Source organism: Stenella coeruleoalba (assembly GCF_951394435.1).
Source record: "Stenella coeruleoalba genome assembly, chromosome: 1".
NCBI lineage: Eukaryota > Metazoa > Chordata > Mammalia > Artiodactyla > Delphinidae > Stenella > Stenella coeruleoalba.
Genome location: NC_137169.1, coordinates 174743679 through 174756347, shown reverse-complemented (window position 1 = coordinate 174756347; position 12669 = coordinate 174743679). Strand labels below are relative to the sequence as shown.

Sequence of the window (12669 nt, the reverse complement as noted above, 5' to 3'; positions counted from 1 at the left end):
GGAGCCTGAGGAAGTGTGAACGCGACACCTTCCCGGCCCGGGCGAGTGTCTGTACGGATGGGGTGGAGGGACCCACTTCCCTGGATTCTGTCCAGACCACAGAGCCGGGCCCGAAGGATCCTTTTTTCAAAATGATCAGAGGCAGCCACTGAGGGGAAGAGAGTTTAGTGATTAAGTGTGATACAATCCCTTCATTTGATGGGAAATTGTATTTCTGCATGTTTGTTTGTTTGTTTAGGTTCTCTATTTGTTTCTTCCTTTCCAAGTATTAATATTTCTCTCTCGAGTAATTCCTCATGCCCAGAGCTGCATCCTCCTCCTCCACCTTCCCCAGAGATTTTTTTTTTTTAACTTTTTCCTTTTAAGAGAATTTGACTTAGGCAACCTCAATTCTTTGCACTAAGGGTCCTTGTCTGTGGATAAAGGTGTAAGATTTCGAGAGTAATAGGCCCTGTCCAAGTGTTTCAGTAGTAACATTCTAAATTCACATTAATCCTTAGGCTGGAGAACATTCTATTTGTGGGTTTTTTTGTTGTTGTTTTTGTTTTTTGCGGTACGCGGGCCTCTCACTGTTGCGGCCTCTCCCATTGCGGAGCACAGGCTCCGGACGCGCAGGCCCAGCGGACATGGCTTACGGGCCCAGCCGCTCCGGGGCATGTGGGATCTTCCCGGACCTGGGCAAGAACCCGTGTCCCCTGCATCGGCAGGCGGACTCTCAACCACTGCGCCACCGGGGAAGCCCTCTATTTGTTTTTGATACAAACTATGACGAATTTGAAAGCATAACATTACCCAGTTTTTATTTAAAACTCGAATTTACAAAATCTGGACCATTCTCAGTTACGGTTGTTGTGATTTTTTGCCCCATCTCTTCCTGTAGCAGTTTCACAGTTTACAAAGCCAGCAGCCTTTGCTCGTTTACTTGGTGTATTGCTCTGTGCAAAGACAGATTTTTGAAGCTGTTCTTGCCCCCTGATGGCTTACACTCTAGACGGACGAGCCAAAACTACCTTGCTAATATATCTCTTATGTAAAGTTTTTAATGAAAAGCAAATGTTTGAGGGAATTCTGAAGAGTAAGAAGTTATTTTCATTTAGGGCATCAGAGAATGTTCTCTAGTTTTTAAGGTGAGTTCTGAAAGTTGGTTATACTGAAGGAGCTGAAGTGGGAGATGTTGCCATTCCGGGTGGGAGAGCCGGACAAGCCAGCACAAGGTAGGTAGCAGTGGGGACCAACTGGGCTAGTGCACTTCAGGTGTGAAGACATCTGTATGGAGACCCAGACCATGGAATTTGGTATTTGTCCTGTGGAAGCCAGGAAGAAGTTAACTGGCCTTTTTCCGGCAGGGCAAAAGCAAGATCAGAAATGTCTGAGCTACTGGGCGGTTACTCTGGCAGCCTGACTATTTTGAAGAAGAGAGTTGAGATTAGGACAGTGACTCCCAGGCCCCGTATCTTTAACCAATCAAACTGTATTTAAGTGCACTTAATTTGAGATATATGGATATCTATATCTATCTATCTATCTGCCAGTCCAAGCTTTTGACCATCCTAAGAATATCCTTGTAACTGCTCTAAATATGAAAGAAATGCAGCCAAAACACAAGAATATGGAAATCTAGGGTGTACAGCCTAGTACTTTTCAATTTAGGAGACTTTTAATGTGGAACCTAGCTCTCTGGACTCTTATCACTTGAACTTTCTTGAGTCCCTACGGGCCCCTTGGACATGGAGTTGTGCCCAATGGTCTAGATAAGAGGTAACAAAGGGTAAGTTAGGAGAGGGGCAGTAAGGTGGGAGAGAAGGATTGCAGGGAAAGAAGATAACAGTTGGAACTGAAATGACTTAGACTCTGAATAGAAAAGAGTAGCCAGGGTTGGGGAGGGAGATACCAGTGGAGCTGAGATGACAGGAAAGAGTGTGCTGATAAAGGAATGCTACTTGCTAATGTCCTGTGGTCAGCAGACAAGACTTCATGGAGGGGACTGAACCTGTACTTACTATGTGCCTGGCACTGCTATTAATCATTCTACAAGAATTAAGTGCTTTAATTCTCTCAGCAACCCTGTGAAATATGATGCTTGTTATCCCCATTTACAGAAGGGGAAACTGAAGCACAGAGAGGTTAAATAACTGTCCCAAAGTCACCCAGCTGGTAAGTGATGGAGCCAGGATATAGGCCCAGGAAGTCTGTCTCTAGAGCTGGTGCTCTAACCCCTCTACTGTAAGGAGCAAAGGAAGAAATTGTTTAGAAGACCAGGTGGCAGGTTCGCTTTGGGCTCTCGAGTTGAGGTGCATGCAGGAAGGCCAAGGGAAGATGCGCAGCAGGCACAACATCAACCTCATTTGATGCTCAGACCTTCCTCTGGGGTAGACTGGGCCTGTGTTATTGGCCTTGCATTTTCCCCATGGGCCAGGTGATTACATTTCTCTTCCAAAACTTCCAACAGGAGTTAGTCTCATCTTCAAACTAGGAAAAGTCAGAGAAACCCTAGTATCCTATATATCTGTTAAGGTTCCCCTTTATTGCCCTTCAGTACAGAGCAAAGCTACTTGGAGGATTTGGGCTTAATTTCAGGAGCAAGCCTCACCAGGGATGTATCTGTTTATAAGGGGAGGTATCATCGTTGGCCTTTCACAAAAGCAATAAGTTTTGCCACACTGTACCCTTTCATGTTTTTGTCCTTGTTCTGCCCTGTTTCTAGCTTCAAGGGCTCACCTGAGCCAGGACTCTTGGGAGATACAGAAAAAGTAGAAGGAATGATCTCTACTCTGGAAGTTTATACTCCTATTTGGGGAGATGAGATTAACAGTTATAAAGAACAAACAAAATGAGATAGTTCATAATTATTACATTATGTGGGTAAGATGTAAGTTGCTAGTGGGCATTTGTGTTTTTAAATGTGCCAGGGACCTCAGAACTATAATATACCCTCTCTTGTATTTTCTCTAAGCCAAACATCTTTTGTACAATTGTCACCAAATACTGTCTGATTATATTTTATTTTCTTCTTCAATTGTTAGACTTTGCATTTGTGGCTTCGAATTTTCATGTCCTACAGCTCAAAAAATAACAATTCTTCTATAACTAGTTAAGTGGCAGAGCTGTGGGTTGAACCAGGCAGTCTACCTATGGAATGCAGGCTATTAACCAGGATGCTCTGTTGCCTCTCATTGCCCGTTGTGGGCAACTTCTTGGCTTTTTTTACGCTGGTTGTGGACAGGTACACTCTCTGCCAGGTGGTGAGGGATGCTTTTGCCTCAAATGAGTGTTGCCAGGTTCACTGTCTCAGAAGCGATCTCCCCATCTGTGGAAGTCGTCATCAAGCTACAATCTGAACACCTCATTCAATCACCCATATATTCATCACTTTTTAATTGAACATGAGATTTCCAGCAAACCACTCAGTGCAGAGAAAACAAAGGCAAATGAAATCTGTTTCCTGTCCTGGGGGAGCTTGGTCTAGTGGGGGAGAGGTGAATAAATGTTTGTGATGCGATTTACTAGAGCTAGGAAAAAACAGGGAAAAACTGGTCAAAACCAGCATATGAAAGGATAGTTAGGTAAATCTGAAGATAGTCTTGTAGATCACACTGAAGCCTTAAGACTTAAGTACTGATTTTAGGGGAGATTCTTGCTTAACAGTATGAAGGTATAGAAAGAGATAAGAACGTCTCTTTTCTCCTGACCGTATTTCAACTTGAGCAATAAGTAATTTTGTATATATTCGACCTCACTGAGTTAGGTTCATATTCTTTCTTCTGCTGTTATTCACCCCTGCTCTCTGAGGTTTCAGATTGCCTCAGTCATCCATATAGATAAAACAGGAGGCCTTTCCAATGGTATTTTCCCAGAACATTGCTCTCTTCTTGTCTCCAAATTTCCTGTCTTTAAAATATCGTTTCCTTCTCTATAAAATGAAGCTGTCACATTTTACATTCTTCTCATTTGCTCTGTGTGTTTGTATACTTGTAAGCATTTTTCACAGTTTGAAACTTTGTGGGAACAGACTTTGCCCTGGAGTTTTATCATTAATTGACATTCCTAGAAGAAGGAGAGGAATTACGCTGTATGTTTTCCAGACTTTTTCAGCAGCTCAATGGCCTCCCCGAAGAAGAAACTTCAAGGTCTTGTTGCTGCGACCATCACGCCAATGACTGAGCATGGGTAACTATGGTTTGGGACTAAAGGGATCTCCCTCCACCCCAATGGTCAGAAGGTCTCTATAGCAGCGGTCGATTAGACTCTGCAGCTTCTGCCCCTGCACTGTCTCTGACCCCAAGTCAGACAAGAGGTCCCTATATCACAAACAGTGCAGAAGGAGACGAGGTAAGATACGGCAGCTTGCCTTCCTCCCAGTGTCTGTAGCCCCACAAAGCAAATTCTTGCATTTCAGCAGAGCCCTGGCCTTCCCAAATAAGGCCAGTGGAGTTGGGTGAGGAGAATCTCATTTTAGCAGGATTTGATATCAAGTTCTGGCCTCTAGATCCTGTCTCTAGACTGTCCGTGGACGTGATGAAATTGTCCTACCGTGAGGAAAGTGGGGAAGGTAGCTGCCAGACGGCCCCCTTAGGCATGTCCTACAGTCACATTTCAACATTGGTTAAATGTTTGGGAGCTTGCAAGAGGGCGGTAACAGCAGATGATTGCTGAGAAATTGTTACCCAAGCAAGCATTTTCCAGTGACTATTATGGCGGTCCCTTTGCTGGTACCAGCAGTTAGTGGTCATGTGCCCCGGGCGTCCATGAGCAATATATAACTACCCCCTGGACATTGCCATTAATAAGTTGGGGATTCATCCAGCATCTGGTGCTAAGTGTTTTAACCTGTTAGAGGAGTCAGTTTGCCAAAACAGTCAGAATTCTGGCTTCTTCAAGCTTCTCCTTTCTTCCTCTATAAAACTTAAATGTAGTCATACCTACATCATGGAGTTGTGAGTATTAAAATGGGATGATCCATATAATAGTGTTTAGCACGGGGGCAGTATGTGCTTAGGTCAGTAAGTTTGAATTGCTATTGTGGCATAAGAAGTAAACAGAAGATGAAGTATTTAAGGTATCTTTAAGGCTTTTACATTTTTGGTCTTCTGTTACTGAATTTTGTAAACCTTAACCCTACCCCTTTAAAGTAGATGAAATTTCTTATGACTTTTACCATTCTCATTCAAAGTTGACCATATCACAGTTTTCCTTGAGATCATTGGAGTTCAAGACTTCTGGCTTCTAAGATTCTTGAAAAATCACGTCTTTACTCGGTCTAAATAAAATTCTTGCTGAGATGGCATGTAAATCATTCAGTGGTTAATAGCAATTTTTTTTTTCTGTTGCTTCTCCATTTCCACAAGCCCTAAGAAAGACTAAAGTCAGCTCCTCCTCAGTGTGTCAGCCACTTGTTGGGCAGATAAAACAGAAGGCATGTGATTGTATGAGCAGACAGGATTTACTTCCTGTTATGGAGTAAGATCCTGTTTGCAAGCTCAAAACACTACATCTGATTGATGCTACTTTAACCGTTTTAATCAGACTCCTCTTAGCCTAGAAGGGGCTTCTTCTAAGTCTTGTTTGTTCATCTGGGACCTGCGGAGTGTCACTGTGCTTTCTCTATCCTGCCATTTTTCTGGGACACCAGGACCCACGCGTATTAGATATAACTAAAACGACTCTGCTTTTCCGGATCCTTCTCTGTTTGCCAAATACCTCTGGCCCTGTTGCCTCCATTACGCAATTTCCTCTTTCTTCATGAATTCTCTTCTCTTCTAGGACCCTCACTTTCTTAAGGTGTGAAATAAAAATCCTTTTTTTTTAATAAGGGCCTTGTACGAATTTAAATTAAATCAAAATGTGTGTCAGTACATGGCACATAGTAGACATGTAAGTTTTGTTAGTTCCCTTTTCTCTCCATCTTTCTGCTCCATCCAAACATTCCTATAGGTATGAAGCAGGTTTGGAGTACCCACCAATAGCAGGTAGCCATTAACCCACTTGCCCACAAGGGAATCTGCATTTCTGACATGTTTCTAAGAGACAGGACAGAAAGAAGAGCCACATGGAATCTAACACCTGGAAATTCTGCCTGGGGACCAGCCATCATAGGAGTTTTCCTAACCTGGCTCTTAGAGTAAACCATGGCCTCCATAATTCAGAATGGCTGAACATTTTTTCTTCATAATTCTAATGATTCAACTCTGAATATAAGTTGATGTCCTAGAGTGGGAAAGTTGTCAGCAGAAACATGGTTAAAAAGATTTTAGTTAGAGTATCTGGGTTCTTGACCCCCAGCTTTGATACCACTAGCTGTCTGACCCTGGGGAGCTCTTGTCAACTTGTAAATTTCTCTCATTTTTTATGAAGAGACAGAGTTCAACCACATTATCTCTAAGGCCCATTCAAATGCTAAGAGTCTGAAGTCCTCTGATGTTAAATATTATTAGGGATATTATGGTGATCTCCATTAAGTAAGAATGCCTGAGTACCTGCAACTCCAATCTATCCTCCACACTGTAGTCCAGTCCTCATAAATAAATCTAATCATTTGTTAGATTTACTCTTTAAGAGTCTGAATTCCCTTTTGTCTAAGCCTTGCTACTCGTACAGACCATGGACCATTAGCTCCAGCATCACGTAGGAACTTGCTAGAAATGCAGAAACTCAGGCACTGCTGCATACCACTGAACCAGAACCTGCATTTTAACGGTGTCCCTGGATGATTCTTCAGCACATAAAAGTCTGGGATGAACTGGTCTGAAGGTTAAAGCCCAGGAGCCTGGGCTGACATAGGAAGTCCTTTACAGTCTACATCTCCTGCCACGTTTCTGTTTCCCCAAACACCTCATGCCCTTTCTTCCCTCTGTGCCTTTACACATTGTTTCCTCTGCCTTTTTCTGCCGTCACCCTCTCCATTCTCTGCTCCAGTTGAATACATCTATTCATCCGTCAAAACCATCCTCTGGTGATTCTTCCCCATTTTCCATAGAAAGCATTATAGAGTCCTTCGTCTGTGGTCCCACAGTATCCTGTGCCTACCTTTTCACATTACATCACAATTATTTATGAGAGTTATTACAATAACTGTTGGTTACGTGCCTGTCTCTCCCAACAGGCTATGAGCTGCTTAACCTTATGCAGATATTTATTGGGTACCAGACCATCCACAGGGACTGAGCACGTATCTTATTTATCTTTGTATCTTCAGCATCTAGCACGGTGTGTGGTAAATTTGGTTATTTCATGAGTGAATAATTTTGTTATTTCATGGGGAAAGGAAGCTAATACTGTTTGGCTAAAGATTATGTGTCAGTCTTCATGCTGGGCATTTTAATGGACATATTCCACTTAAATCTTGACAGCAACTCAGTGAGAGAGAGCTGTTATCTCTATTTTTGCAGTTGATGAAACCAAGATCCTAAAGATTAACACATAGCTGGAAAGGAAGGTCTATCCCATCCCAACTCACATCTTTTTCTACACTAGAGTGAAAGACTTGCTTTCCTTAGTTGTTTCAAGAAATCACTTTCCTTTGGGTACATTCACAGTCGTTAGAACAGAAAGTCCATTTCAGATTGGCCAAAATATCTAGAAAAAAGTTGTGCTTTCTCCCTCAAATGCCCTTGACTTCACCATGGGAATCTTCACAACACCCTCTAGTAACAACAGACCTGTTACCCAACCAGTCAGAAAGGGCCTGGCCTGCTGGATGCGGAGTTGTATAGATTATTGTCTTTGTCACTATTCTGGGAGACTAAATGACCCAGATTTCCAGAACAGGATGTTTTCTACCTCTGGCAAGGTGGGGTAGGTATTGTCCCTGCATGCTTCTCTGCCAAAGGAATTTTGAAGTAACCAAGTAGTTATTTTGCCAGAAAGGGCACATAACTTCCATCTGATTTTGAATGGTGAACTATACATATAATAGCCAAAGAGATAGAACATCAGATTTTCTGATATGCATGCCAGCTCATGCCAGTTATGAAAAGAACCTGTCCTGTTGATGCGTGTTCTCAAAGTGAAAGTCTTTCACCGTGTGTGATGCACCGGGAGAAGAAATGTACAGCAGTAGGGATTTTTCTCTGAAAAGCTGCTTCAGAAAAATTCTATTATCCATATACGCGAAGAGAAGAGATATAATCTACATGTAGTTTCACCATTCACCTGCTCTAGGCCTCGATTTGTGGCAAAAATCATTTGATAAACGTCCCCCCCTCTTACACAGTTTGAAAGTAAACTAAATGTCCAAGAATAGAGGCTTAGCTAAATTAATTATGTTCTTCCATACAATGAAATGCTGTGCAGCCAGTATAGTAACAATATCTGAGAATGTGGGAAAATATCCAATTTGGAATGCTAAGTGAAAAAAATATTACAGTACTATGTACAATATGACTACATTTATTTAAGAAAGTACTGTATTTGTGAATAGAAAAATATCAAACTAATGAGAGTAATAATCTCTAGGGAGATCCTGAGTGGTTTTTTTTTCTCTTTTATTGTGTGTACTTTCTAAAATATATAGCTTCTGTAATATGAAAAAAGATAAGTACTTTTATTTTTAAAAAATCGTGGTCCTAAGACAAAGAATCTGAACCAATGAAAACTGAAATTAAGACATTGCATTGGAGTTAAGTATGATGGTCCCGTAGTTAAGACTTCCCTGATGGGCCCGTAGTTAAGACTTTGCGCTTCCAAGGCAGGGGGCGCAGGTTCAATCCTTGGTGGGGGAACTAAGATCCCACATGCCATGGGGCATGGCCAAAGAAGAAGAACAACAACAAAAAACAAAACTGAAGCGTTAAAAATCTGTTCACGTTTACAAAACAAAAAGTATGAGAATGTCTACAGCAAGCATGGAGTTTGGTTCTGGGCCGCTCTCCCCACAGGTGCTAAGAGGTGTTTGTAGCGCTCACGAAGGAAGAGATGAGGCAGTGGAAAGCCAGTGGAGCCTTTCCAAGTGAACTGGCCTATGCCATCTCTCACCTTCCAGGAGCAACAAGCCCCAAACGGCCAGCTAGTGGGGAGAATAATTACCCAATCTCATTCTTTCCACTCTCTGTGGTGACTGCCCAATAACTGGTTCAGTGCCTGCAAGAATGAACATAAACCCAGGCACCCTAGGGAGGTAGCGTAGGGTGGGAAAATAGGGAAGGGAGCAAAGTCCCCAGAGAGAATTAGCATCCTCTTGCCACCCTAGCCCTGCTGTTTGGGGTGCCTTTGTGACAAATATGGTAACACCTCTGGGTGATTTCCCTGGGCCCATTTGTGACTGGAGCCCTGAGCATCTTCTGTCAAGGGCTGCAAACCTCGTACCTACAGTCAGGCAGGTATCTGAAATCCCTGAGGTGACCCGGGGGGCTTCTGTGCCTCCAAAGCAGACAGCCACTGCTCTTCCCAGCCAGTTGGTGCTGTATGGAAATGCGGGCCTGGCCTTGTTAGATCATCGGGTTTTCTTTTTTTTATTATCTAAGTTACAGGTGTACAATATAGTGATTCACAGTTTTTAAAGGTTATACTCCATTTATAGTTATTATAAAATATTGGCTATATTCCCCTTGTATAATGTATCCTTATAGCTTATTTTATACCTAATAGTTTGTACCTCTTAACCCCCTAACCCTAAATTGCCCCTCTCCCCTTCCCTCTTCCAACCGGTAACCACTAGTTTGTTTTCTGTATCTGCGAGTATTCTTTTTTTTTGGTTATATTCACTAGTTTGTTATATTTTTTAGATTCCACATGTAAGTGCTATCATACAGTATTTGTCTTTCTCTGCCTGACTTATTTCACTTAGGGTAATGCCCTCCAAGTCCATCTGTGTTGCTGCAAATGGCAACATTTCGTTCTTTTTTATGGCTGAGTGGTATTCCATTGTATATATATCCCATCTTCTTTATCCATTCATCTGTTAATGGACACTTAGGTTGCTTCCGTATCTTGGCAATTGTAAATAATGCTGCTATGAACATTAGGGTGCATGCATCTTTTCAAATTAGTGTTTTTGTCTTTTTCAGGTATATACCCAGGAGTGGAATTGCTAGGTCATATGGTAGTTCTATTTTTAGTTTTTTTGAGCAACCCCATACTGTTTTCCATAGTGGATGCACGAATTTACATTCCCACCAACAGTGTACAAGGGTTCCTTTTTCTCCACGTCCTTGCCAACATTTATGTTCTTATTGATGATAGCCATTCTGACAGGTGTGAGGTGGTATCTCATTGTGGTTTTGATTTGCATTTCCCTTGTCTGGCTTTTCAAACAAAGGTGTTTTTTTTTTTAACATGAAAAGAAATGTTAACGTTGTGAAAGTCAAACAAAACACATTTAGGAGCCATCCCTTTTCAACCTCTGATCTCTGTAAGGAGATTTGGTAGTTCCAAAAGACCATAAGTCCAAGGACATTGTGGGGGGCTCTGCCACTGCCCCAGAATTCCACCATTAGTGCCACTCCTATAGGCTAGGGACATTTTATAAGAAAAAGCAAACTGCTTTCTTGAAGGAATAGATGATGTATCACCCATTAGCACCCCTAACCTGAGTGCAATTATCGTAGCTGTCATCCAGCAAGGCCTAAAGGAGTGGGGGAGAGGGAGTGAGTGTAGACAAAAGCACTGCTACACTGACGCCATAAAATAGCGTGGAGTTCTCTGAGGAAGGAGAAGGAGCTGGAGGGTTCACATGCTGGCCTGGATCTGCCTGAGGGTGTGGCCAGCTCTCTAGAAGGAGGACACCAGAGTAGGGCCAGACAAATAGCAGCTCTCAATACAGTCAGAGGGAAAGAGGATCATAGGATTTCACCCTATTTATTCCAGATCCACCTTGTCCTTGAAGTCTCCTTCCCAGCCTCCCTAAGTGGAATTATCAGTCCCCTGCTGAACCTCTATACTTTCTAACCAGTCACAGCCTTTGTCGTATTTTTCTCAATATTTTAGTTATTTATATATGCTATTTTCTTTGCTCAGTTAATATGGTAGTGAAATGTAAACACAACCTGCAAGCGTGGAGATAATCTGCTTTTAAAGCAGAGATTATGGGTGTTTCATCATCACTGTAAATTCCTGCATCACGGCTCCTTCACTAGCCTTTGTTGAGTGTCTGTGCTGTGCCAGGTGCCGATGAGAGATTGTAAGGTATAAAAGGCACAGTTCTTACCTTCAGGAAGTTCTTGCTCCAGACTGGAGGGCGGGCATAAACAGTTTACAAAGTGATGTTCATGATAATAGAGATATGAACTTTGCTGAGGGTGTGAGGAATTTGTCACTGAGGAATAATAACAGCAATAATGATTGAGCCTTTAACTGAAGCCAGGTGCAGTGCACTTGTGCTGGACTGGCCGATAGAGTGCCACTTGGTAGTCCTTGCTGAGTTTAGAGTCCACTTTGGGGATACACACATGCACCCCAAAAGACTAGATGTCTTCCTTAAGGACTTCTTTAAATGGAAACAAGCTCTCTAGCTTCCCTTTCCAAATAAGAAAACATTAGATTAAACCAAAAGAAAGCACATCAAAGTGAGTACGGTGCCTACCAGGCCTCAATCATCTGGAGCTCTGCAGGCTCCTCCTTGCTGAAGAGGCCAGGCCTGCTCTCAGTGTCTCAGTATGTGGCCAGGGTGGGACACACTGAAAGTGTGCAGGAGCCACTGCGTTTGAATCTGTGACTCCAACACAAGCTATTGCCCAGAGGCTTTATTTCCAGTTTCCAATCTGCGATTGGGAAGTTACTTGCATGAGTAGAGGGACATCATTGGTCAAAACCAAAGTTAGTGTCACACAAACAAAGCCCCAGCGAATCGTTCCTGCATCTCAGGGCTTGTTCCAAGCGGGGAAGAGCTGATGGAAGCAGCAAGGGGCTAGTGTGGTGTAAAGGTGTGCCTCCAAGTGGTCAGAAATATCTGAGGCAGAGAGATTTCAAGAAGTTGAGCGGCTCAAGCTGACCTAAATGAAGGTCCTGAGGTGGATTGTCTAGGCAGCTAACTCCCCCATCTTGGAGTCTTACTCAGTGAGACTGATAAGCGAACATTCGGCATTTGAGCAAGTGGGACAGGGAGGGGCAGTGTTATGATATTTCAGGCATGAGCCATTATGGAGAGAGTTTGCTCCCCTTGCAGGCCTTTTAACTACATTAAAACCTACTTTTTGAGTGTTGTGGGCAGTGGTTGCCTATCCGTTCTTTGTTTTTATCTCTATTGTTCCTATTCCCTTTGACATATACAGTTTGATGTCTTTGTTTTCTATATGCATCAGATATTTTGGTTCCATTTTGTTTTTTAAGGAATACAATAAGTAAAGATGAAAAGAATGTTAATAAGGTTAAAATTACATTAGGATTCTCTGGCCCCGCTGACTAAAATGCAAAAGTACTAGCCAGCTAGTACTGAGTGTTCTTGGCAACCATGCAGTCTGCAACATGTAACACACTTGCCCCACCATTTTCCTTTGTATTTTCCTTCTCCATCCTCCATCTTCCCCACCTGTATTTTTTTTTAATAAATTTTTTAAAAAATTTATTTATTTTTGGCTGCATTGAGCCTTCGTTGCTGCGTGCAGGCTTTCTCTAGGTGCGGCGAGCGGGGGCTGCTCTTCGTTGCGGAGCACGGGCTTCTCATCGCAGTGGCTTCTCTTTTTGTAGAGCACGGGCTGTAGGCGTGCGGGCTTCAGTAGTTGTGGCTCGCGGGCTCTA

At 42.7% G+C, this 12669-nt stretch overlaps 1 protein-coding gene across 1 annotated transcript in view; it reads left to right on the top strand.

Moving 5' to 3' along the window:
* Positions 1-334: 334 nt before the first annotated feature.
* Positions 335-12669, top strand: part of NPL (N-acetylneuraminate pyruvate lyase) — a 40093-nt gene continuing 27758 nt past the window's right edge. The window contains exon 1 of the mRNA XM_079905536.1: positions 335-4167. Within this exon, the coding sequence (XP_079761662.1) occupies positions 4100-4167 (68 nt within the window). The 5' untranslated portion in view covers positions 335-4099. The remainder of the gene's footprint in view (positions 4168-12669) is intronic.